The sequence below is a fragment of the Ixodes scapularis genome, unplaced genomic scaffold (assembly GCF_016920785.2).
Source record: "Ixodes scapularis isolate PalLabHiFi unplaced genomic scaffold, ASM1692078v2 PGA_scaffold35__2_contigs__length_329733, whole genome shotgun sequence".
In the NCBI taxonomy this organism is placed as follows: Eukaryota; Metazoa; Arthropoda; class Arachnida; order Ixodida; family Ixodidae; genus Ixodes; species Ixodes scapularis.
Window position 1 is genome coordinate 177,458 of NW_024609863.1, and position 26,644 is coordinate 204,101.

The 26,644-nt window shown below is 46.6% G+C and overlaps 1 protein-coding gene across 1 annotated transcript; it reads right to left on the reverse strand.

Annotated features, from left to right (window-relative positions):
* Positions 1 to 12,925: 12,925 nt before the first annotated feature.
* Positions 12,926 to 26,226, reverse strand: LOC8026610 (lysosomal cobalamin transporter ABCD4). Its single transcript, XM_029984033.4, has 3 exons — positions 24,540 to 26,226; positions 19,801 to 20,122; positions 12,926 to 16,514 (listed from the first exon to the last, which is right to left on the reverse strand). The coding sequence occupies exons 1-3, from the start codon at positions 25,708 to 25,710 to the stop codon at positions 16,157 to 16,159; spliced, it is 1,851 nt and encodes a 616-aa protein (XP_029839893.1). The 5' UTR covers positions 25,711 to 26,226; the 3' UTR covers positions 12,926 to 16,156.
* Positions 26,227 to 26,644: the final 418 nt, after the last annotated feature.

Genomic DNA, 26,644 nt, shown 5'->3' on the forward strand with positions numbered 1-26,644 from the left:
CTCTCGCGTAGAAACAGAGAACGCTCTTTCCGACTGAGGGCGAAACGATTGCGCAGGCTCTGCCGCCGAATAATATACGGCCGGGCTCGCCTCCAAAACTGAGCATATGACGGCGAAGGAACGCGAACGTAAGCGAGGGGAAGAAGAGATCAATACTCGCGAAGCGTCTCACTAAACCGCGCAGTACAGCCAAAGCTACAGGGGAGAGAGTGTGCCCCGACCCGTTCAAGAGGAGGGAAAGGAGGAACCGGGGAATCCCAGCCCTTCTCTCCCGTTCCTCGTCTTGAACAGGTTGGCGTTGGCATACGCTCTCTCCCCTGTAGCTTTGACTGTACTGCACGTTTTAGTGAGACGGAGCATAGGCGAGGCCTACAGCGCTGTGGGAGCTGGGACCAACCAACCGCTTCCCTTTCGTCATCGGCTTATTTCGCTCTCTGCGTGCTGGGCCGGAGCGTGTAGCTTTTACCGCACTGTCAGCTTACGGGTGAACGGTGTAAGGTCAACCAGGGGGAATCGGCAAGAGGGGAGTTCTAGCCTGACTCGATATGTCAGATATACCCTGAGAAAGGCAGCGCGAGGGGGAAAAGAGCGGAAACTGGGACGCTGAAGTGGAGAGGAGAGACGTCCTTCCCACAACGGCTTATTTCTTGTTGCGTTTGTAATGGCGGCCGGCCGTTCTTCGGGAAAACGAAGGCAGGAAAGACGGAAGCAATAAAGGACGGAGAAGGGAATGATGAACGGTCTCTAACTAGAGGGGAAGGTATTGAAAGGGAGAAGGGATATTAACATGGGGAGAGATTGACGGAGATCGTAAATAAATAACTTCCCACGCCAGAGTATATCGCAGTCCCCGCCAACCTGTTTGCGGTCACGCGAGCAAGCTATATAGTCAGGCAAGCTGGAAGCAGTATCTGAACGCTAGCTGTAAGGTGTGGTTCTTCCTTTGGTTAGTGACGCCAACGATGTTCTAAAGCACCAGTCGTGAAGTTACGGCAAGCTGACAATGCAAACAACGACGAACGCGCGCACGCTTTCGTTTCGAGTTGCCAAGAGAGCCACCGCGGCAACACCGCCACACACCGCGACTCCTGCAAAATTGACGGCCGCTTCCCGCCTGGAAACTGGACAAAAGAGGCCCTCGCCGTCAAAGGGGAGGAGCGAAAGACAAACGAGAATCTCAACGGTTCACAACAGAGCAAAATGATACCGCGATGATAAATCGTGTTTACTATTCAAAATTTAGCATTTCAGAAACATAACTGTCGCAAACGGACGCCTATAAGTAGCCTGTCCTAGAATTTTTTTATTATTTTTTTTTGGAGGGGGGGGGGGGCTCTTTTGTCTGGATGCCCATGACTTGGGATGCAGGGGGGGGGGGGGGGGAGGGGAGGGAGGGCTCCGCCGCTGCTGAGCTCCAAAGTGGTCTCGCTCCAAAATGGGCGCATCACAAAGTTTTTTCCAGAATTCATTCACACTCATATCACTAATTTTTCCAAGAACCCAAAAGTCAACACCAGCCCTTTCACGGAGTTCAAGATTCAAGTCACCTATACTCATATCACTTCCAACTTTCATCATGAAAAATATTATTGATATCATCGAAATCAGACTCACAAATATCACAAAATATCACCGACTCACAAATATCAGGAAATATCACCGACTCACAAATCTCACGAAATTCAGACTCAAAAAAATATCACGAAATATCACAGACTCGCAAATATCACGGATATTACCGACTAACGAAATATCACCGATATCCCCGACTCACAAATATCACGAAATATCCCCGACATTGTCACGAGTAAAAACAAAGACCGTGCATGTACAGGGTGTCACAAAAGAAAATTTACAGGGTTTGTTCCACCGCAAAAATAAAACTAAGCATCGCCGAACGCTCATTCTCCGCCCAAAAGTAGCGCTAGAGCTGACAACCAGATGCCAAAGTTTCAGCACGATCCGATACCTTATTCAAAAGTTATAAGCGATTTTCTAAAATTTCAATGGGAAAATGGAGCCCATTTTTGCCCGATTTCAGTTTCTGGTGCCGCCCCCCCCCCCCCCCCCCCACCCCCCCCCCCCCCCCCCCCCCCCCCCCCCCCCCCCCCCCATGGAGGTTCCATGTATTCAAAAACTCCGTCGGCCTCCATTTCCCCATTGAAATTTTCAGAAAATCACTTATAACTTTTGAATAAGGTATCGGATCGGGCTGAAACTTCGGCATCTGATTGTGACCTCTAGCGCTACCTTTGGTCGGAGAATGAGCGTTTGGCGATGCCTGGTTTATTTTTGCGGAAAAAAAAAACCTGTAAATTTGTTTTTGTGGCACCCTGTACTTTGACGGCGACGGAAGGACGACTCCCTCAAGCAGCCATGCAAGCTCTTTTTGTTAGCGCGTGGGCATCTAGAAGTTTCTGAGCTCGAGCAAATAAGATTCTCGAGTTATCTAGGGCATTCCATACTTAAAGACGAAAGAAAAACACCGAAGACGCACACGGACGACCACACTAATGTCGCTGCCATTTGAAATGAGTGCGGCCGCCCCTGCACATCTTCAATGTTTTCATTTTTTCGTTTTTCTAATAAACAAAGCGTTCAAGTCGTTAAAAGGAAAAAAAAATGACAAGCGCTGGCGGGCATTACACCCTAGCCAGCGGAGCACGCTGCTTCTGACTCATCTATTCGCACGCGGAAATATCATCTACTCACAAAAAATATCACGGATATCACCGACTTACGAAATATCACGGACTCAAAATATCACAGATATCACCTATACTCTCAATTTATGAAAAATCCCCGGACTCGGAAATATCACGCCGATTCAACTGTGCTGCTCGCTGCCGTTCGGTTCTGTTTCGGTACGTGCCGTTCAAAACCGAACCGAAAAAAAAAAAAAAAAATTGTTGTTGTTTTTTAAGTATAATGTGGTTTTGCTCACGGGTGGGTTTTGTTTGAAAACATATATTTTGAATGCAAATGGGGAACATTGGTGGTGTACCCTGAGACGAGGGTGTGTGTGTACGCGCTGTAAACCCTGAGACGAGGGGATGAAAGTTGTAGGCAGAGGAGGATGACTATGGCGCTATTAGACGCATGAGCGCTGCGTTCGCTTGTTTGGCTGGGTTTCTTCCGCGGCCCGCTCGCTCGTTTGTACCCTTGCTGCGCCCCATCGTGCGGCGGGCTCGCAGCTCGGGACGCCGCGCGTTTTGGATGCCCTCGGCGTACCTCGGCGAGTTTCGCTGCTGGCTTTGGAGGACCGCGCGCTAGCGGGATTTGCTTGCGCGGCTACGGCAGGGGACACGTGAGCGGGGAAACCCGGCGCCGAGCGGCGCTCTGCATGACGCACCACCTGGCGATACGAGGCGATATTTGTGGATGCAAGTCACATGCACGCAAAAGCCTGTCGGAGTTCGAAATGCTAAGGGGAAATCCGCCCCCAGCACAGACGGAGAAAGGCGTCGTCTTGTCTTTTAGGCGGAGTAGAATATCCCTCCCACAGCATTTCCCTAGAGTTCACAAAACATCACAACATCACAAGACCAAATTTAAGGAGTGTATTTTAAAGCCTAACGTTGTACTTTCCTCGGAGAGTACCAGAACAAGTACACACTCAGACAATGTACTTCAAGTAAAGTACAAGCTTTCTAAATCTACCTGAAGCAGAACTTCAAAGGGGCCCCGCAATTAGATTTAAGCGTCTACCTTTTTTGCGGTTTGCACGTCTCTTGGGATTCGGGCGAGCCAGCGGGCACGGAGAGAGTGACTAAATATCAGTGCGTCATATTTTAACCGGACGACACGGAAACCTCCTCCACCTTCGGAGGCGACCCGCGGTGCCGAAAGCGCGCGATATGTGACGTCTTTGGTCCTCGGCTTACTACTGGTCAGAGCCGATAAAAGCTTCTTTTTAGTTGAAAGCCAAAATATAAGTGGCGCGAATCGTTTCAATTATTTATAAAAGTAATTTTTGTTCAGTGTTTTAAATCAGAAAAGAAACAAATGCAGTTTATAAAGTACGTAAACAAAAAATGACCCGTCGACATACCCGCTATTAAGCGGTGGAAAAGGCGGCGCATACTAGAACGGTGTAGTGGGAACAGGCACCAACGAGCGGCGAGCGTAGAAAGGTCCCGGATGTACGCGGCGGCGCTGCGGTCGTATGGACTGGAGGATCCGACCGGTTCCGAGCGCGCCGAAGGCTTTCGGCGAGCAGCTTTGTCTTGCGGTTTGGCCGTTTCGCGGTATGGCAGCGCGAAGTGGCTCCCGTCCTGAACTGATCTTTACCCCGTGCTTGCTGTCGTTTGTAGCCAACGAAGTGTCATGCCGAATTAGTGTTTAATCGCGCAGCAAATGCAATGCGAGCTGCCCTGGCCGCCCGCTTCATACAGCCTATCCAGCACATGATTTAGAGGCGCCCTCTCGAGCCGTCAACACGGAGTGCGGCAGCCGTGAGCGCTCGCTGAGCTCACTACCCCTCCTTTAGTTCACGGCCACTGAAGCGACCAAGGACGTCATGAAAGAGGTTATTGTTTGCTTGTTTTTTATAATTTTAATTTGCCTATAACTCCCCACTTCTCCTTCGTTTTCTCCTCTCCTCCCTTCTTACCTGCCCACAGTTGCATGTTTCCTGCTCCCTCGCGGCGAGGAGGATCTTCTGCCTTGCAGAATCTCAAGTAGTGGCGCTCGTGCATTGCGCGCCTCGGCCAAGTGGTGGGTAGGACCGCTGGCGCAAAGATCCGCTCCGATAGAAAAAAATGAAGCGCTTTTTCGGAACACAGCAATATGCTGTACGTGCTTTATACCTTTCTAAAATGAGTTAATGGTTTTCGATGATGCCCAGCTAGTTCCTCATCTATACGATTATTTTCCCTAGTTACAATGTATTTAGTAATTTTTTTTCTAGCAATCCCTGACGTCTGACCTAGTTGGCTGCTGTCGGTATGTTCCCGTGAAATATTTCTTCTTTTCCGAACCAGCCTATTTTTAGGGATTTCGGAGAATCTTCGGTGAAACACCCGGTGTATCCGGGGAGCGTTTGAAAGTTGAATAGCAACACCACTTCGTATTCAAGGTCGGAGTAGTAAAAATTAAAACAGCGCAAGGACACGGACAAGAACAAGATGGTAGACAAACAAGGCGCTGCGCCTTGTTTGTCTACCTTCTTGTTCTTGTCCGTGTCCTTGCGCTGTTTTAATCTTTAATCATGAAATACCAACTAGCCCAAACCTCTACTTTAGTCGAAGTAGTACTCACTGCTGACTTCGAGGGTTCCAAAATATAAACATTTCGCGTGTGCGCTGTTCCTACGGGGACCCCGACAGTTGGCCGGAAAGGAAGAAACAAAGAAAGCCGAGCTGCCTTGGTCACGCATCATTACTTTCCTTCGGTGGAGTTGGAGGTCCTGCGAGGATGCAACTGGGGCAGATGTCTGCAACTGATGGATGTGCCTGCGACTTGCTGCTGCCTCGTTCATTAGCCTCACAAGCAGGTTCCACAGGGTCGATAAGACGGAGCGGTGTCTCTGCAAACTTCGCGGGCCTGCACCGCGTAGCTGCTCACGGTGACGTCAATTTGCGCAATCAGCGCTGCGGGCTACAACAACCCAAATCAATACTCCGTTCACCGCACGGGGTGGAAGCTGCTGGCCGGACCAATCAATCGTATCTTTTACCACCCGACCTCTGCGCATAGAGCGTGGCCGTGCGGTGTGCAAGACGGACCACCGAGCACGTACACCTTTCGCAAGTCAGGGGCGGATCCAGAACTCTGTTTTGAAGGGGGGGGGGGGGGATTTGTAAGGACACTATTCTCCCATTCCTTCATGTGCACTGGGGATCCACCCATGTCAAATTGCCCTCCGAGAAGGGGGGACGGGGGGTGAACTTTGTTAAGGGGGGGGGGGGGGGGAGGGCGCCCCCCCCCCCTCCCTTCCTTGGATATCCGCCTCTGTCCGCAACCCGGTTTGTGTAAGACACGATGACGGAATTACACGCCACAGGCATCTTCCAACATGTCTGCGGACAGTTTGGTATGACCAATTTGATAGGAAGAAACACGCCCCAGATTGTACAGAGCGCGATACTGTTAGCGCGAACAAGCGATCGCCAGTTTTCTGTGTTTTTCTCTTAGAACCGAAAGGCTGTCATCAAAGATATCATTGTTCGAGAAAGAGCTCATCTAGGGCTCTAATATAAGGGGTAAAGTTGTGTGCCCGCTACTACTCTTTCCTAATAGAATGCGAAAATGCGCCGATGTCGCTTTCGCGCTAACAGTGTCGCGATGTGTACCATGTGCGAGCAGTGTGAGCGAAGCTTCAGCGGACACAGCATCCTCTTCGCCGCACACAGTGACGTCCGATCAAGCGGTCGGGTTAGGATGGAGCGGACGCTTCGACATCGCGGATTCATCTTCGGGAGGGACACATGGGGTGCGTAGTCCCTCGAAGCGCTCGTCCTAGAGAAGAACGTTTCAAAGTTCACGATCTCGTGCTTGGGGCTGTCCACTCTGATCCATTGGAAAGAAAGTGAAATTCCCTCTCCCCTCTTTTCCCCCAGTGTTTCCGACGCCTTGGGTGGAACGTCGTTTCCGAAGGCCCCGATCCAGTGATTGGGCTCCTACAGCGTGTGTCACTGAACGAGAGTTCCAACATTTGGTGCCGTCCAGCCATACCCGGTCGCAAGGAATGCTTTCTTTTTTTTTTCTTGTGTGTGTGTTTTTCACTTTTCGTTAATCAGAAATTCTCTCACTCAAAACGTCCTAAAAAAAAAAAGAAAAAGAAGACAGGATTAAACAAAGCAATGTAAACTTGGTTCGTCATCTTTTTTGCTGCTTTCCTTATATTATTCCAGACATTACGAGCACGCACCAATTCGTCAAATCTGCCCTAAGAAAGAAAAAAAAAAATGTTGCGCGCAGTTTGCGAGACATTATAAGCTGACATACGTTCTTGCAAAGTTACATTTCGAAACATTTACTCAGAGCTACAGTTGCAGCATCATTCGTGAAGTTAGTTTTCTTCTTTCGCGAGAGTCCCGCTCTCAAGAAGTTATTTTCCCCTTCTTACTTCGTACTCATTGCTTTTCTTCTTTATTCATTACGTTTTTAGGTCTTAGTTTACATCACCTTCAAGTTTTGGAGTAGCCGGCGCCATTTCAAGGCTGCCAAATTCTCCATAGCACCATTTATTTTCTTCTTCTTATTTTCCCCTACGCCCACCTCTGCCCTGCTGCAAAGCGAGCTATCGCGGCGTTTACTTCAAGCTTCCCCCCCCCTTCCTACCCTCCGCAGTGCGGGTGATGAACGAAAGCACCCGATGTCAAAAGCCCCGTGTCAAGCGCCTCGCGGCAGATGCCCCGGTCTTTTTGCCCCAGAAGCCCATGACGCCAATCCCCAATGTCAGGTGGCCGGGTCCTCAGCGCGAGGACGGAACATTCTGCTTTGAGTTTTATAGTAGACCGCGTTTCCCCCTCCGCTAAGCCACCGCTACGAAGAAACCGCCACTGCGCCTGCGCGCCGATAGCCTTGGCTGTAGAGTTCCGGGTAGCGAATCGGCGCGCAGGCGCAGTTTCTTCCTAGCGGAGGGCTAGCGGAGCGGGAAACACGGTCTACTAAAACTCCCTAATAACTCTTGTGTAACGATCATGCCGCGCTCAAGTAGGGATTGCCGTTAAAAGTGAAAACAAACAGAACATATCAGTCACCGGCAAAATATTTAAGGTTACAGTTTTTATGAATAAGCATTGAACCTAAGCATTAAACCAGAGACCTAGAAAAAGAAAAGAAAAAAAAAAAAAACGGACAGAACAACGAAGTCTGTTTTTTTATTGTTCCTCCGTCTCAGGGTTACTGAGGATGTCATTCACCAGCTCGCCTGCGTTTTTTCCCTTTCTGAACCAAAGCATATTGTATCCACCTAGGTGCATCGCTGGTTAGGCAGATTTATGCAATTTGCCACTTGTACGTCATCTAACTTTTTTTTTTTTTTTTTTTTTGTGATTCAAGCGAACCTTATTTTGTTAACCATTTCGTCGTTTACCCTGAGACTGTTTTTTTTTTTTTTTTTGAAGAGCAGAAGTAACAGAAAAAACAGACAGGTCTCAAACTCAGCAGGTAGCTGAGTTTGAGACCTGTCTGTTTTTTCTGTTACTTCTGCTCTTAAAAAAAAAAAAAAAAAAAACCCAGCCTTAGGGTAAACGACAAAATGGTTGACTTCCACCAGCTAGCCTGTACTTTGACTCTTTTCTCCTTATTTTGTTGTTTCTTTCACTAATAGCCTTTGTAGGTCCCCAATGAATCAGTTAAATACATAGGACAACACTTGTTGAAGCACGAAGGGGGTGGGACGGGGTCAGTGAACACGGGGCTTTTGGCACGGGGTGGACACGGCACGGGGTAATTAAACACGGGGTTTTCAAAACGTATGGCTAATGACGCGAGGCTTTTGCGACGGGGATTCTGCACGCGGGGCAATCGTCCTACACCCCGCAGTGCACCACTGCCCGGGGAGAAACGCACTCAACAGAGCAAACTATAGCTTTTTCTCGTTTAAATAACGAGAAAAAGAGATAAACTCCTGACCCTTGAGTGTTCGATGCGAAGTTTGAACCTAATAGCAGCGTTGGGAAGTACTTTACGTACATTGTACTTAAAATACTACTTCAAGTAGGCTTCAAAATCTTGTACTTTAAGTACATTTTCTGAGTACGTACTTGCACTTTACTTATTTTAAAGATTTTTTTTTTTCTTCTTTGTACTGGTACTTTTTGAGGAAAGTACGGGTCCCGACTTCAAAGTACATTCCTTAAATTTGGTCTCGTTACGTTTGTATAACAAAATGATGCTTTGTCAACTTTGAAGAAACACTGGGAGGGATGTTCTATTGTCGCCAGAAACGCGAGCAGACGACGCGTCGCTGCGTTTGTTCTGGGGGCGCCTTTCCCGTAGCTTTGCGAACTCTCGCTCGGTCAGCGCAAGCGAGGAGGTTACTTAGGGGAGGACAATTATCCATAATGTAACACCCGAAACTGTGGCGCAGAAAAAAAAAAACAAGGAACTTTCAAGTCGAAGGAAAGGACAACAGAGAACGTTTCAATATTTCGAGAAGTTCTTTGTTGTCTTTTCCCCCTTCACCTCCAAACCACAATCTCTAATGTCACAGGTTTTCTTCTTTTTTTTCTTTCTTTTTTTGTAGCCTTCGATTTGGCTAGAATTTGGCAGACTGCATCAAACACCATTTCTCAACTGATAGGCAAAATATTTTTTTCCCGTGAAGTTAATACATTTTTAAGTTACGCCGGCCGCGAGGGCAGCGAGGGTTCCAGGAGGCTACTCACTACTGGCAACAATGAAAAATCCCTTTTTCCTATTCGTGCACGTCACCGGCGGGCAGGAGCACGAACGACCAGGGCAGCCGTGAAGCGGCTTTCTGGGTGCCAGCGATCGAGGTTATTTTTTCGCAGCTTCAAGGTTGAAAGCTCCTTTGCAACGGCTAGCAATCTGTGCTCCGCGGTAGACTTGTAGGAACAGTGCCAGGAAAAGCTCGTTTACTCTCGTGTTTGTCGGAGAAAAAAATGCGCCCCCCTGCAGGCAACGGGGGCCAGCCACGTGAAGGTGCTTTTGGGCGAGCTGTGTGCCGAGAAAACTAGTGTCGCATGAAACATTCTCACTTATGCTCGGAATACATTATAGCCGCGTGCTGCGAGTTGAGTATAGTTCTGTAGCTGGAACAGCTTCAAGAGCGGCAAACGCAGACTCAATGTTGAAAATCAAAAGCGCAAACACCAAGGAAAAGAAGAGGGGTCAGGACAAAGCGCTTACTCCAACTGAGTGTTTAACGCATTCCCCGAGGAAGACATACATTTCCTTGGCGAATGCATTGAACACTCAGTTGGACTAAGCGCTCTGTCCTGTCCTCTCTTCTTTTCCATGATGCTTGCCCTTTTGATTTTTAACTTAGTTTAGCTAAATTAGCCACAGTTAATTTGGACGCAGACTCAAGCCGGCTGTGACCACTACGACATCCGCCAAAAGAGGAGCGCTAATAATATCGAGAAAAATAGTGCACATTCTAGCACTATAGTGCATATTTGGCGGTCACATTTGTTGTTAACGATTGTTTCAAGGATTTTTTTTTTTTTTTCATAAGCATTGTATATATATATATATATATATATATATTTTTTTTTTTTTTTTTTTTTTTTTTTTTTTTGACATTGAACCTAGCTGGGGCTACACTCGGAGTTCCACCCACGCGGCCGATCTGTCGAAGACGAGAAGTGAAACGTCTAAACAAAGTTCAAGTCTGAGTTTAAACAGGAGTTTCGACATATTCGTATTCATGTATGGTTTTACAGAGGCTTATGGAGGAGATGTTGAGCTTAGGGTGCCTTCATATCCGGCAAAGCGAACATGAAGGCACTCTAGTTGAGCTCCACTGATATAAGATAGAGCCATTGTCCATTATTATCTCGCAGAAGAGGTGAAAACGTCTATTTTGTTTTACTGCGGAGAAATATTATCTAGCGCCGAAAATCCAAAACATAATTTAAAACATCTTATATAGAATTGCCTCCTTCCCATGTGCACTGGTGGATAAGTGTTTAAGCGCGTTGCAATCTACTAAAAAAAAAGGTACACATTTTTTTTTTTTTTAGCTCTACTCTACGCATTGTTGTATCTTCGAGCAAAGATTCTTTATTTGAAGATAAATAGTCTATTTCCGTATTTCATACGCCTTGCATTGCACCTTGATGTTTGGCTTGGTGGTTCAAGTTCTTTTAATTGTCATTTTATCACGATCTTCATGAACGGTAACCTGCTATCTGGCCTCGAGTGCAGTTCATCCCATCCTACACATTTCATCGATTACGAGAACCCCAGTCTACATGTGTTAGGTCACAGCCCAACATGCACATGTTCGCAGCTTTGGAAGGCGAGCAAAGTACGCGCCACACGCACGAACGCTGAGAATGGCTACAAAAGTAGCTACACGTGCTTGCGTCTGCGACAGTAACCTTGCTGAAGAAAATCTAAAACAAATGGCACGTTCCTTCAGGTAACACAACCACGTGGGGCACTTGTACCCGCATTCCGAGCATTCTCCATGGTGCTGGATAATTTGTCAAAAACGATGTATTGCGTGACTCTTCGGCCTTACAGCGTAACTGCCAGCTCCTGATAAAAGGAAGACGGATTTGTTAGCGATTTCAGGAAACTAGTGAGCCGCTGCTTGCGCGTAAAAAGTTGCAAAAATGTTTTTTTTTTTTTTTTTACTTTTTCATAATTTTTAGCACGTAAGCCAATGTCATACTTTATGCAACTGGATATTAATATCAACTTCAAACAACACGAACGCCTATTTTCTCGCTGTCAGGCGCGAGAAAGACGGACGCGAGCATACCCGATTTAGGGAGCCTAAGTCCCGTATGTAGCCTCCCTAACCCGATTGCCGGCCGCGCGCCTCGCTGCCCGCTGGTGACGTCACGTTTGGATGGTGGGGAAAACTGGGGAGAACGATGTTTCAGTTTCGGCAGCGAACGAAACATCGCTTATTTAATTAACTAGAGTGAATCTGGGGGAACGAGATAGCTTTTCGGATTCAGGAAGCCATCCGCATTCAGATGATGCCTTTTGATTATGTAGCTCAAAAAATCGGCGGAGTAGAGCACACTCCTTCAGGAGAGGATTGCTTGTGGAAGCTACGTGGTCGCCGTCTTGCTCTCTCCTAGTACGCTTAGCCCTCTTGGGTGCTCCAAGTCGTTGCAAGTGGCGCGAAATTCGGAAATCTGAGGGACTTCTAAACTTGGCGCCATTTCTCTCTTTAACTAGCGTGTGGCCACTTGACTTTATCCAATATTCGCCGCCATTTCCGAAAATTATGACGCAACCCCGACTACTCTGGGGTAATGTATACCAGTTAAAAGATCACTGTATAGGGGAATCAAAGGGCACCATAAAATAATGTGACAAATGTACTTTACTTTGAAAGCACATTCTATTTATAGTAATTTGCTCCAAGTACATTGCACCCAGTGTACTTACTACTTTAGTGAAGTACATCACCTCTCAGTTGCTCTGTAGTTTTAAAGACTTTTTTAGATGTATTTCACCCAACACTGCCGAATATATGTTATTCAAATCGGTTAGCTGAATTTTCGAAAGTTGGCACAGGCCTACCGTAACCACCCAGCAGCGTAGCGGTCCTGACATTTTACTTTCGTCCTGGCAGATTTGGCACAGATTTCACTCATTGTAGTGAAATGTATGACAATGTAGCAGTGTACATACTTTAGATCAAATAACGCAGCAATCAAATCACTTAAAAAAAAGACGGACGTTTACTGATAAATTGACATACACGCTTTACAAAGCTGAAATTTGCAAACGCTGCAATTAATTTGTTTAAAAGAGAATGATGTTAAGCTAATTAGGATGTGCTAATATTTGAGTTCACTGTAGCGCAATAATTAGAGTGCAACACAGATAAAATAGTCCGCTCCTAATATCGTCACTTTATACGGGAAAAAAAATATATATATATTTATATATATATATATTCAGGATTTTTGCATCAAATTATACGAGACGCAAAAGCACCCTTACGCCATTCATGCAATTTCACTACGCTACCCCTGTGCATCATCCTTTCAATGATCCGGCTTTAAAAAACAAAACCCCAAATGCTGATAAAAAAAAACAAAAAGAAAAAAAAAATCCCCCGTTTGCACATATATATTTTGTCTTTCGACGGCACCAAAATCGTTGCGGGCAGCTACTCTGAAAGCCCTGCCAAAACCAGTACATCAGTCAGCGGAACAGTTGGCGTCTCGTGGGTTTGCACACCCCAGCTTTGACCCTGCTATACACCCCAATCCATGACCATAGTAGGCTCCCCATTAGAATTGGACAAAGTACACCAGTATATAAAAAAGACAGCAAATTTATTTACCACTTCACATGTAAACGAAGGCCATTGCCACAATATGGAAGGTAAGGTCCCTCAACAAAGTTTGTTTGCAGTGGGTAGAGCAATGTATTAAGAAAAGAACCCATCACGGTTCAAAAAGTGCATGACTGCAGGCTTGCATTTGTTGTTTAGGGTAGCCATAGAAACTTCTTCGATCGGCAGTGCTTCAGTCTCTAGCACAGCATGGTAGTGTCACAGAAAGAGTAAGGAACCACAAATACAAAAACATATTTTGTACTTAGTAAAAGATATCGTGGATTAAACACGTTAATGCTAAAACATCGCATTACCATTTGGTTCGGACGTACAACCACTGCGCCTCAACGCACCTTCGGAAACGTATGACAATAGTACTCACGAAAAGTAGGAAAGTCGTTCGGCCGATCTGGCAAAGATATGTTTTTATAAAGTACAACCACCACTTGGAAAGCTCTGCCTCTGAACCCTGTACATATAAACCCAGACATGACTTACAAATATATTTTTGGGTGTATTGGCCTTTCTTTTTTCTTTTTATTTTTATAGGGGTATGGGTGATTCAGTTTTGCAGGTTTACACCTGTTTGTGTGGGCCCCCACCAATTTATAGGCTTGCACACCTGCACTATGTATAAAGTTGTCAAACCTTAAAAGAGCATCAAGTTCATCTCAGCAAGGGACTGATGCTGGGATTTTTTGCATATCTGACGACGTACCACTGAGATCTGGCAAGCACCTAAATATAGAAAAGTTCTCTGCGTACAAACTTGATCAGTAAAATCTCGACATTGCAATTTCTAGAACATAAATTAATATTTGATGCTCACAAAGCCGTCAACAGAACACAAGACTTACTAAACTTCTCCTGCAAAAAATATGCTACGTTTCTTACAGCAACGCAAAATAATGCCCTCTGAATTCCGATATCCAAAAAGCTATAATAAAACATGAGCCATCAGTGAAGCACCGCAAGGAAAGTCTTGCACGCCAAGAACATTCTTGACATAGATGTGTGATCACAGTGAATTCTCAGCTGCATTTGCACCAGATGCTGTCGCTGCATTTGCATCACATCACACGCTGGTGTCAGTAATCGTTTGGTCGGCTTGTTTGAGGTGAACATCAATCAGGAAGGGTTGAGGTCACCTGACTCGGACGGAATGATTAGAGAAGTTTGTTTCATCAGTTTCTCTTTTTGAGCATAATAATTAAAAACGTCCCCGCCAGTCTCTCACGAACATTTAGCAATTCAGTTTAAAATGCACGAAATATAAGAAAAGATTCAAAAACTGCATCCAGACTGCTTTGCAGAGGTCCATAAAATCGACTTTGGGACCAGCCGTCTTTTGAATTCCTCCAAGATGTGGGGACATGTCAGGCAGCGAATTGCCATCTCCTCGCCTCATTGACACCTTGGCTTTGTGCGTGATTCAGGGATGTATACAAAGATGACCAATTCAGATAAGAGAGTCAACATGTTCAAACTCGAAGTCCTTGGCTACAAAAGAGCGGCGAAAAACGTAACTATACCAGTTACTGACAGGAACCGAACGCGGACACACTCTCTGAAGTGCATGTCCATGTTCAGTCTCTTGTCCATCCTTCTGCATATTCAGATAAAAAACGTTGATGGCAGTAACCCTTCATGTTCCTTTAAAGACGAGTGTCATCCTGATGTGCCACAACATTCCAGAAGAGCCTTGGACCCATTCTTAAAGGCAGACATACTGAATAATTTTCAGCCTAGCTAAAAATCCCTCTTTAGTTTTCTTCTCGAAAAGCAGACAAACTCATCCATTAATCTGCTCTCTTTACGTGCCCCACTGACTTTCACTCTCTTTTTTCAGGCCTCGCTACCCCCAAAGTACAGTCCAGATAGACCCATGCGTGGAACCACAAACTTCCTCAACCGGAACGGTCCCTTTGGCCACCTACATCATTTGGCTTCTTCCGTTACAAAATGTCTAAGATCCCGCGGTGACCTTTTCATGTCACACTGACTTCAGTACTCTTCTTTTCAGGCAGCACTATACCCTGAAGAATAGTCCAAAAAGATCCACGTATGGAACGACAAACATTCTAAAGGGCAGAACACTACCGAGAAAAAAAAAAAATTCTGCAAAAAGCATTGATTTTGAAAATTGCCACATTTACATCTATCAACACCTAGAGAGTATTCCCAGAAAGCTTTATGTGTTTACAATGCATAGTTATTTAAAATTATTTTCGGTCCACCGATGCCAAAGAAAAGGTAGGGGTTAGAGTACTTTGAATGCGTTTTTCTTCGTTCCACTTTTTGGCATAAATTTTACTTTAATAAAACTATTGTTTCAGTATTAAACTATTTAGTGACTTAATATTTACGATTTATTTACCGAAATTTTATGGAGCCGGTTACAATGAACTTAGATTTTGCATTTTCAAGTTCCTTTATTATAAAAAATTGTAATTTCCAAAACTTAATAAAAGAAATGTTTTCATAAATTTTTGTTTTATTTGGAAAATGCATATTCTTTTTTTTAAATTTTGTTATAGCAACTGTTAAGAAGTATTCCAGTATGAATTCCAGCAGAAGAACATATGGTTATCAACACCGGTTCTCAACGACAGATCACTGAACAGATTCCAAGCAAAGCTACTCTTTACTTCGTTCTGGGGGTATAGAACCTCGTAAAACTGGTTCTCAGGGCTGAAACTTTGCATGATCTCCTTCTATATGCCTACAAACACCACCTGCAAATATCACGCAGATTGAGTGAGCGGTTCAAAAGCTGACATTCCCAGGGAGTGTGCCCCCTTAGCTGGAGAAATTCCCGTTAGCCCGCCCATGTCAGCTTCTTTTGTTCCAACACGTACAAGGTCCCATGGTGACTTTTCACATGCCCTATTGACTTCTGAATTCTTCTTTTCAGGCACTGCTACACTCCGAAGCACAGTCCAAAAGGATCCACACAAGGAACAACAAACATTTTCAACTGGAAAGGTCCTCTTAGCCTGCCCACATCACTCGGCTCCTTCTGTTCCGACATGCCTAAAATCCCGCGGTGAGTTTTCGCAAGAGCCACTGACTTCCGCACTCTTCTCTTCGGGTACCATGTTCCTCCGATGCACAGTCCGAATAGATCCACGTGTGGAACCCCAAAGTCTTTCCACTGGAACGGTCCTTTTGGCTCGCCCTCACTGTTTGGCCTCCTCCGTTCCGGCGCGTCTAGGATCCTGCGGTGACTTGCCCTTTTTCCCCGACGACCCAAGCGCCCCCGCAGCCGGCGCCCTTCAGCTCCAGCGTGCGTTCGTGCAGGGGCTCCAGGCAAGCGTGGTGGCCGACCGTCGTCGTGGCGATGCCGAGCTTGCGGCACTCGTCGTAGAGTCGCACCTGAGAATCGACGTCCAGGGCGCTCGTCGCTTCGTCGAGGAGAGCGAGCCTTGGCCGCTGGCAGAGGACGCGCAGGAAGCTCAGGCGCTGCCGCTCGCCAGGGGACAGTGACTCGAACCACGCCGGCTGGAGGGGCGTGTCCAGGCCGCCGGCACGCTTGGGCAGGTGGTCCAGGTCGGCGAGGGCGAAGAGCCTGCGACGGAAAGTTGGCCGTGAAGGCCCCCTCGCAAGCTTGCGTTTGCTCAGGATTGAGTTCTTGCAATCTCTTACGACAACACTGGCACGCCATCTACGAGGTGGCCTTGGAGCTGCATTTCACTAGAGCCAAGGTTTTGCTGTATTTGCCAGATCAAATGCTATCACGAGAAAGGTCCTTTATAATGTTGTACAAGGTCTTTCAAACGACAAAACAACAACAAAAAAAATAAATATTCAGAAAGTGTTTTACAGCTACCTGATGGAGGACACCAGTGTGTTCTCTCGTCATTGGATATGTTGACAGGTTTTAAAGGGCAACTATGTTCAATCCCAAAAATTTAAGGATTATATGTGATCTCACTTTAAAAAGCACAAATAGAAGGCACGTTATGTGCTCACAAAAAATGGGATATATTTTGAGAAATCTTACTTTAAACAAGAGCACAAATTGAAACCAAAACTTCGGCTCTGTCGGACAACATTGGCCGTGGGCCACCAAAAACGTGACTATGACGGCCACCACGTGGTACGGGCAGTTGTGCTATCCTCTAAGCGACGACGGGCAGTGATGATAATGTTTAGCTCAACGTTGGCTATGCCAACGCTGTAGCCTCGACTGTACCATTGACTGTGCCTAGATTCGCCAGCGAGAGAAGGACGATTTTGTTAACTTGGCACGTTTCAAATTTGCTGGGCCTTTCAATAAACATTTAGATGGAACCAGGTCATAATATTTGATGTCTGGTCTTCCTAGGTGAAACTGAAGAGGACTGCATTGTTTTTTTTCGAAAACAAAAATGAGGCGGAGTTGCCCTTTAAGGCATAATGTCGTCAATAGTTGTGAGTGAATCAGCCTTCACCATGATTTCGTAACAACCTTGTGTGATGCCGTATGCTCAATTCCGGATTCAAGAAGCCTCCTTTCCTTAGATCGGTGCCTTTCCTTTCAGAAGTGGGTGCCCTTACGAATCGTGAATCAACCTTACCTTATATTGGCTCCTTTAATGTAAGGTTTCCTTGCTCGTTCCTTTACAAATTTAAGAAAGAGACGTAGCTACTTTAGACGCTTCCTTTCCTTTCCAAGATGGCGACATCTTGAGTTATTTGTGATTTTTCTTACGTCATTAATTACTGAAACAGTGTGCAGGAATAGGGGCAGTAGAGGTGTTGTTCTGTCCGTCCCTATGTTTATTCTTTCTGTTTTTATTTAACTTCACCAACGCGCTCACGTCGAACTAAGAAAAAGCAAAGCGTGTGTTTGATGGCTGTCACCACCAGCGGTGAAAGAAGCGTCCGCGTTGCGTGCATGTAGCCAAGAATGTGTCCGCTGAGGGTATGGTGTGCTTGAGCAGTGCATTTCGGTCTCGTGCAAAGTTGGATTTTGGGGCCCCGTAGCGCAAACCAGCGAGATTTCAATCTGTGCATTGACGCTATTTTGCATCGGCGAATTCTAAGCAACATCTGACCTGAAGCAAAATTGCTAAGGGGTCTGATCTTGCAGTTAGATTATGCACACAGAATCAACGGTAAGTTTAGGAATGCCAAAATTTAACTTGGTCGTTGTCTGCCAAATTACCGAACGCCCCTGCTCATTTAAAGGAACGCTATGGAGGTTCTAGAAAAGAATGAGTTAGAAGGGAATTCTAGCGTATTTTTACCCCTTGAACCCGAATACCCAAACCATTTGCTGCGCAAGTACTGTCAAATGCGAGAACATGCGAAAGACAGTCACTGTACGTGACGTCATCAACGGATTTTTTGGCTGCCCAAGGCTAGGGAGGCGGGGCTTGAGCCCTATTTTAAAATTGCTCTTATGGCTCTCCGGCACGTCACATCGAAACATAATTGCGATATCTGCTATTCTAAAAACCAAATGAATGCAATTCAACTGTTTTTTTTCTCAAATGCAGAAGTGCCCCATCTTCCCCTTAACTGCGTGTCTTTTTGGAGAAATTGAGGGAAAAAAAACGCACGAAACTGTCATTCCAGCAAGGTACCATACTGCAGGCAAACCTGACGCCAACTGTGGATGAGCGGTCGCAAGCATCGCTGAGTTGAGGAAGATCATTCGGTGTAACGAGCATTGGACGCTTTCCCGACGCCGAAGGTGTGTATTTTACTCCGTGTTCCCCAACCGCTCTCGCAGCGCAGGTGAAGTGAATGTGGAAAAGGCAACTGAATGCCAGCGTGGCGGCACCGAACATGTTCGTGCCAGGTAAGCTGGTGCCAAGCATGGCAGGGCCAAGCAAACAAGATGCAGAAAACGTGTAGCAGCAGGGTGTGGGAGCACTTAACAAGGTCTCTTGATGAATACAACCTCACAATGAGCTTGCGAGGCAAAAAATAATGCGAGTCTCAAGCTGCTTTCAGCATTAACTGAGAAGGAAGGACAACAAGGAAGGGAACACTTTGCATTGCTTGCATACATCTAAGAAAGCCCTCTATATATGGCGATCACGCCCCAAACAACCTTAAAAAAAAAAAGAAAGTGTGTGATATGATTTTAACAAGTATAAAACCATCTTTTTCATTTTAGCTCTTCTGCAAACTCTTCACGGGTTGACATCTTGGCTCATCATGGATCTCTTAACTCGTTTAACCTCTTAATTGAACCTCTCAGCCGACGTTTAATCTGTTGACTCATGTTGAACATGATGAATGCTTTCAGCTCTATGCATGCGCACTCGTGAAGTGAATGTGCCATTCAAAACGAAATGTTTGTTCTTGTAGCATCTGGGTTGCTCGAGCTTACGATAAAACCAAGTAGCTGTTGGAGACATGTCCACATCTCGTCGTCTCTTCAAGTCAACGGTAGCGTTGAGCGAAAAAATAAATATGCGAGCAAATCGTGTGGCACCGCCAGACCAGGACGCGATGCACATAATGCACGGTTAAAACGCATGTGGTGCCCTTTAGCTCAGCATCCTCAATTTTAGATGTTTGGCTTCCTAAAGCACTTTATATGTCAATATAATTGCTAAAATACCCGCGTTGAGTATTTGTTGAGCGGTGCCGAGACCAAATGGTACAATAATCTAGACCCCAGATACTTTCATCCTTTTCTTACTGAAAGAAGCAGCCCTTCGTCTGCTCCTTATCTAAAAAAAGGAAAGGATGAGGTAAGTTTCTAAAACAAAATGGCGGCTTTTCTTAAGTGAAGCCATTTTCTTTCCTTGTGTAATGTAACGTAGAAGGGAAAGGCCAGTTCTTGAGTCAAGAGGTTAGAAAGCAGCCTACAAAAACCAAACTGCTTTAACAGCAGCTTAGAGACGCGAGGTTACCTCCAGATCTCCCCCTCCTGCTCGGGCGTGGACTCGGGCGGGTCGTACGGGTAGTAGAGCTGGGACCTGAGGCTGCCGGTGCCGAACCAGGGCACCTGGGGCAGGAACAGGCTGCCCCTGGGCCTGCGGATCACCGATCCCGAGGACACCGACCACAGACCCTTGAGGATCCGCAGCAGCGAAGTCTTGCCGCTGTTGCTCTGGCCCGTAACAAAGAGGCTCGTGTCCGGCGTGACCTTCAGGCTGAGGCCCGCCACCAGCACGTCGCTCTCGTAGGGCGAGCCGTACGACACGTTGGACAGCTCAAACTGCGGCGCCGGCTCTGCAATTAAAGGGGCGATGCAACCACTGCTGTACTTTCAATAAATACCGCTTAGAATTATTTCCAGAGATTCGTACCCTAAAAACACGCGCTAGATTCTTTTTTTCATGCAATGGCAGTCGCAACAAAAAATAAGAGAAAAAAAGAGCAGCGTTCTACCCTTGACTCGGTCGGCCTCGCGATTTGGAGCCGATTTTACGTCGTTGCGGCGATTGAGCACGAGTCACTACCCGAATACACGTCGAGATGTCGATTGCTCCAAGCCAAAATCAAACGCGTGTGCGGTGCTTGTGTCCGCCGTTAGATATTGTCGCTGCGGGGATCGCAAAACTTGATGGCGAAATTCTGGGACTCGCATTGTCCATAACACCGACAATGCAATCCCAACAAGGCGAGCTGTTGGGTTAGTAGAAGGTACATACTTATTTAGTGGGAGCAGCGCTAAAAGACGTAGGACCAGGACGAAGAAACACACAGACAGGGCGCTGCCTGTGTGTTTCTTCGTCCTGGTCCTATGCCCTTTACCGCTGTTCCCACCAAACAAGAATGCAATCCCCACAACTTCGTCATCAAGTTTTGCGAAGGAGAGACTGAAAGAAGATGGCCACTTTTCTCATTAACATTATGTAGCGACAAAGAAGCTTCCTGGTGAGCAGCGTTGCACATAAATATACTTGGGTCCCGCTGGAGTGAGCTCGCGTAAAACAAAAAACGTTCCCACCCAATTATCGTTGCACGAACCTTTTAACCCTTCAAGTAATTGGACGACCTGAGCTTGCCGGCCACTCTTTGGCTAAAAATGCCATGGACAAGCTCAACTCGTCCAGTGGATTTTTTCGTAGCCCTCAATTCCACGGACGAGCTAAGCTCGTCCGAGTAGTTTGCGGCGCTGATCATAGATGGCAGCACTCGTTTTAGTTAAGGCATTTATTTTTTCGCCGCCGCTGATTTGCGTAATAAACTTTTGAAATTTAATCTGTATTAGTAGAGGAATAAAACTGCTAAATAAAAAAAAATGGCACTTTTAGGTTACTGTCTGAAAAAAAAAAAAAGGGGCACTTAAAGGGTTAAAAAGACACTGACACCCCCCAAAATTTATTCTTTATTTTTTCCAGGCGATTCATTATGGTGTCCGAAGACTACCCAATCAATATATTGCTACAGTCTCACATATATTTTTAATAAAGTAAAAAAAACGCAACTGCTCAATACCGAAACTTTACTGGGGAGGAAGAAGTAACATAGAGGAGGAGAGGGGTGGCGGAAGTCACGTGGCTATGCAACTTTTTTTTTCTTTCAATCAACGTATTTGCAGTTTTTTAGAAACTCAAAAAAATTGGCATCCTATTTCTTTTCTATTTTTGATATTGTGCGTGTGCCTTTGATGACCCACGACTTTGATTTACTCTTTGATGGTTGTGCTTAAACCATAGAAAACGGCACGTGACCACGGAGAAGAGAGCGAGCGCAACTCAAACCAGCCAGTTTTCGATCGGCGGTTTCCGGGCGGAAAGAAAACAAATTTCGAGCCACAAATTGCCATGTACAAATATGTCATGTACAAATAAAAACCTTGGCGTGCATTAATGACCCTGTCAGTGTCCCTTTAAAGGGGCACTGACACACCGAAGGTCGTATTCTTTTTTATTGTCTGAAACGATGCAAGTTGTAGTCATAGACACGCAAAAAAAACCTCATCGCGAAAAATAATTTCTTTGCGCGCGCGAGCACCTTTTTACTTTTGCCGTTTATATCTCCCGCGCTCACCTTTTTGCTTCTTTTGATCGATGACGTCAAAAATCAGAAAATTTAGAAGCTTTGTAGGCAACATTTCTATAACATTTAATAACGGCAATCATGAAACATGTTTTTTAACACAATTGTGAATGCACTACGGCCTTTCTTTTTGAAATACCAAAAATCAGATTTCGCTGTGATGTCGCTTCCTGGATTTGTATCCTCCCTCGGAAAACTTGGCGGCGCTCGAGCAGAGGATTATCGGCGAGTCGGAGAAGAAACCGGTTTTTTCCCGCGCCGGCACCCTTCTATCCCGCCTGCTCACCTCCTCCTTGCTTCGGGTCGCGGTAGCAATGGCACTTTGCTTCACAGCGTGGAGCGGAGGTCCGAAAGGAACTCGAGTCGCAGGAGACCGCAAAATTTCACTCACTGCACTGGCGCGGATCGCGTGGGTACTTCAAATACGGCATTTGGAAATTGTTTTTTTTAAATTCAGAAATACTGAATTCCCACGTTTCAAATTTTGAGGGTAATGTCCCGGCATCATTTTCAATTGTTTCAGATAATAAAATAAAATATGTTTTTGATGTGAAAGTGCCCGTTTAAGGTACCTCGAGCAGGGAGCCTGAAAAGCGTCTCCAACTGGTGCGGTTAATTTCACCCACGCATCCAACGTGGCCCACAAAAGGTCACAAACGACCTCGTGAAAGCTGGAAGGTCACTTTGTCGGATGCTGCGATTCAGGCAGCTGGGTCGTCATTGCGGCGTCCCGACTCCTGGCTAACGAAGCTTTCGTGGGCTGTCAACTAAAAAGTGACCTGCCGCAGAACAGGCCTTTACCACCTCCACCGCTGCGACACCGCCAGGGCCGTGGCAGGCGATGACGTTACACTTCTACGACGGTGGCGGGCGGAAATCCATGGGGTAAAGACGCTGGTCGACGACGCGCTCCAGACACCAAACCTTGGGTGGTTGGGCAAACGCTCGACAAAGGAACACAAAAGGGCTCCAAAAGGCAGAAGACATTGCCAGAGAAAAAAAATTGGGATGACGACCTCGCGCGACGAGAGCGACAACTTCATTAAGAGTTCCGCTTCCCCTGCGGAAGGCATACGGAGCATTTGCTGTGTCGTGCGCTCAAGGTTGAAAACCGACTCTGTCAGACATTGCGATAAAATATTTACGCAATGTGTCCGTGTTTTCCGGTCAGTCCCAAGTGCATGCACCTCGGGAGTACTCCCGTCTGTGTTTTAATAATGACTTCTGCCAGCCTATATGCTTTACATAACTTTGTATGTATAATGGTCAGGCGATGGGTTTTTCGTAGAAAATGGTCGATATAACATATTCTGCAGTAAAAGACAGTTCAGGCTATAATGAACAGATAGTTTTGGCACAGACAGTCTCGTTTTAGAAGTTCATATCAGCCGTCCCGTCATTTTGTCTCAACAAAGGCTCATGTTAAGTTTTTACGGAAACATGCATAGTTGCAAAATCAGTACTAAGTGAGGGGAAGAAAGCCGAAAGAATGTTTACTTGTTACGTAAGTGATTTTATAAAGCTAAATATACTATAAAGCCGTTGCCTTCCATCAAGCGCAACAGACCTTATTCATTATTAGTGCGATTGCTGGGCGGCTGTGTGCACTTCCTAGGCATCTTTGAGGCGTCACCGCCGTCCCGGCCCTGCCTGCCTAGCATCCTCTGCACTATAGTCAATATCCCTAGAGATGCCCACGGAGAGGAACCCTCCCCTATCTTTAGAACATTTGCTATTTTTCTCAAAAACAAAGAAAGATAGCCGATTTCAAGTAATAGCAGGGCTCTGGTTAATGATGACCTCAGCAGAAATGGTGCTATTTAGCCACAACGGGAAATAAACAAACGTTGCTGGCTGAGAAGAACTTCTCAGCCAGCAAGTTTTTGGTTCATTGCCCCTCCCAGCAATCTCAAGTTTCGCAGGTTACAGATTCTAAAACTAGCATTTTTTCAACTTTGGTGGGCTCTAGGGATATTACGGTAGGACTAGTATTTTCGGGTGGGGTAGTGCCGCTAGTACTTCAATATGCATTATGTTAGCAACAGTTGCCTCGCTTGCATTCAGGATGACCGAAACAACGCCAATGACATAAGAAAACTGCCACACAGTATGTGGCAAGCAATGCAAGAAGCAGCCTCGTGAGACAACCCTGAGCCCCGGTGTTTCTGTTGTTGCGGTCGTTTTGGCAGCTGGGATGCTACCGACACAAATGTGTGAAGCAGCCTTAACCTGCCCTGAATGCAGTAATGGGAAGTGCCACATATTAAGAGAATTTGAGGGAGCCCGTGGCAGAAGCAGGCGGCATGGGCTCTGTCCTTTTGCCACTGACTCTCCAAGTAAAATGCTACAATCATTTTGAGATTGGTTGCAAGAAGTTTGTCATCATTTTGCGCCGTTTTCTCACTTCTGTGGTGACTTTGGGAGCCATCCTGTTCAATCTTGAGATCATACAATCTCAAGATTGAGCTCATAAGGTCACCTTATAGACACGACCACTGAGCAAAAAAGCAGAGGTAAATCTTAAAGAAGTGGACCCCTAACGAAAGAGCCACTCTCGTGGTCAGTTCAGCAAGCGATGGCCACATTTGAGTCTCATCTCAAGTCAAAAGAAACTTGGAGGCTGTCAAAGAAGAGAACGTACCGTCGCCTGACCCTTGGCTCCGCCCCTTCATCCTATCCCCAAGCGCCTCCTCCTCGATGATGGCCTCCATCCGCTCCATCAGCACAGAGATCCTGTGCGTGTTGCCGGCCACTGTGGTGATGGCATTGGACAGGTCCACCAAGTTGCTGAAGCAGCTCATCAGGTACATGGTCACAAACGTGTTCTTGCTGATGATTCCGGCCAGATTTGCAGCAGACACGTCGTCGTAGGTCCCATTGAAGATGGGCACCGCAAGGACCAGGAAGCTTATGATGCTTCCGGCATAGTCAGACAAGTAGACACAGAGGTTCAGGGGGAACTGTCTGTTGTAGACGGCCTGCTGAGACGAAACCAGGCGGGCGAGCAGGCCCTCCGTGCTGTCCAGCTCCGCGTACTCGCCGTCCAGAAAGGCGACCGACTCCGAGTTGGCCCTGACCTGAGCGTGCTTGTAGCGGAAGCGTCCCTCCTGCTTCTCGAGTTCATAGACCCTCGGCACGACCGGACCGATGAGGAGCTTGTTGACGATGGTGCTGAGCCCGAAGTAAATGAAGACGGCGAGCGGTCCCCCGACTCCGGCGACGCTGAACGACTGGTAGCTGTAGTAGCCGATGGTGAAGGGAGATACGAGGACGGTGGGCACGATTCCGCTCAGCTTCTGACACAGCCTGTCCACGTCTTGGGTGATCCGCTGGTCCGGGTTGTCGATGGCCCCTTCGACCACGTTCACCTTGTATTGGACCCTGCCCGAAAAGTAGAGTTCCTGGAGGCGCTTCGTGAGTAGCTGGCGCCACTGCACCGTCACCGTGCAAGCCACGTAGTTCTTGGAGCTTTTGACGAGGGCGACGGCGACGATCAGCCCCAGGCAGAACGCGGTGTGGCTGACGAAACCCCACCAGTCCTTCTTGGCGAGGACCACGTAATACTGGCTCGTGGTGAGGCCGACCTGGTACACGATCACCTCATAGGTTACCGAAAGGACTAGAAGGACTAGTACCACGAGCACGGCGGCTGGATGGGACAGTGCGACGGCCGAAAGTCTTCGAAAGCGCCGAAGGAAGACGCAGTCGCAGCCGAGACGTTCCATCTCTTCTGTGCTGTCGTCGGACTCTGTGTGGCGATTGGGATTCATGTTGAGGGAAGTAAGCGACTGATAAGTCGACGAAGAGGCCATGTTACGCGATGTCAAGTGGGGTTCAAGTGACAGTTCCGCGAACGCTTTGAAACCATCAAACCACCATACCGACTCCGTTGGGGGGGTGGAAGGTCTGGAATCGAAACGCTATCGCGTTGATATCGGCGTCGAATAAAGTGACACTTGAGATCGCTTCATAGTCTCCGTCAAGGGAAGTCCGCGACGTCGAAGATGGCATAAGCGGGATTCGCGTGACAAGGTCGATAAGCTAAAGGTGCTTAAATCACGATAAGGCGATCGTAAAATGGACAGCAAGCGCGCCGCCATGGTGACGTTCATGACATCTTTCATTTCGTTTCGTTGAGGAGGCGTTTTCGGCGTTGTTCTCACAAGCAGAGTTCTTTACAGCTAGATGGCTGAGAGAGGTGGAAGCTTTTAAGGTATGTCCTTGTTACAAATTCTATGTAATTTATTCATAAATGTTATATAAAAACTAAAGTCTACAATAAATACATTTTGTGCAATTTGAAACGTAATTTTTATCGTGTTTATTTTAGCATTTACGTGGCGCCATCTCTTGAATTAAATTAAGACGAATCAAAGAGAGGTACAAATGCTCACCACGAGGTACCGCCACTACCTCTTTCGTTCGCGCTTTTTGATTTTTGTTCCTTTGTTTTGTTTGTTTTGGATGAATGGATGGATAGTAATGACTATACCCTTTCTAAAAGGCGGCAGCTTGCGCCACCTAGCCTAACATTTTGTTATAGCCTTTTTTTAAAAATTTGTATAAACTTTGTTTTAACACAACCCCCCCCCCCCCCCCCCCCCCCCCTTTAAAAGTGTTTTCATTGCTTATTGTTATCTGTGTTCATGGTCGCTTTTTCGAATTCACACATAACGATGTCGGGAGAGGGCGACAATCCTAGCCACTCACATTCTCTAGCGAGGGACGCGAGAAGCTCTTCGTAGG

Coding starts and splice junctions, on each gene's coding strand:
- LOC8026610 (XM_029984033.4), bottom strand. CDS start 25,710: ATGGCCTCTTCGTCGACTTATCAGTCGCTTACTTCCCTCAACATGAAT. Junction 20,123..24,539: donor GAGCCAAGGGTCAGGCGACG/GTACGTTCTCTT, acceptor CTTTAATTGCAG/AGCCGGCGCCGCAGTTTGAG. Junction 16,515..19,800: donor CAGGAGGGGGAGATCTGGAG/GTAACCTCGCGT, acceptor TTTCCGTCGCAG/GCTCTTCGCCCTCGCCGACC.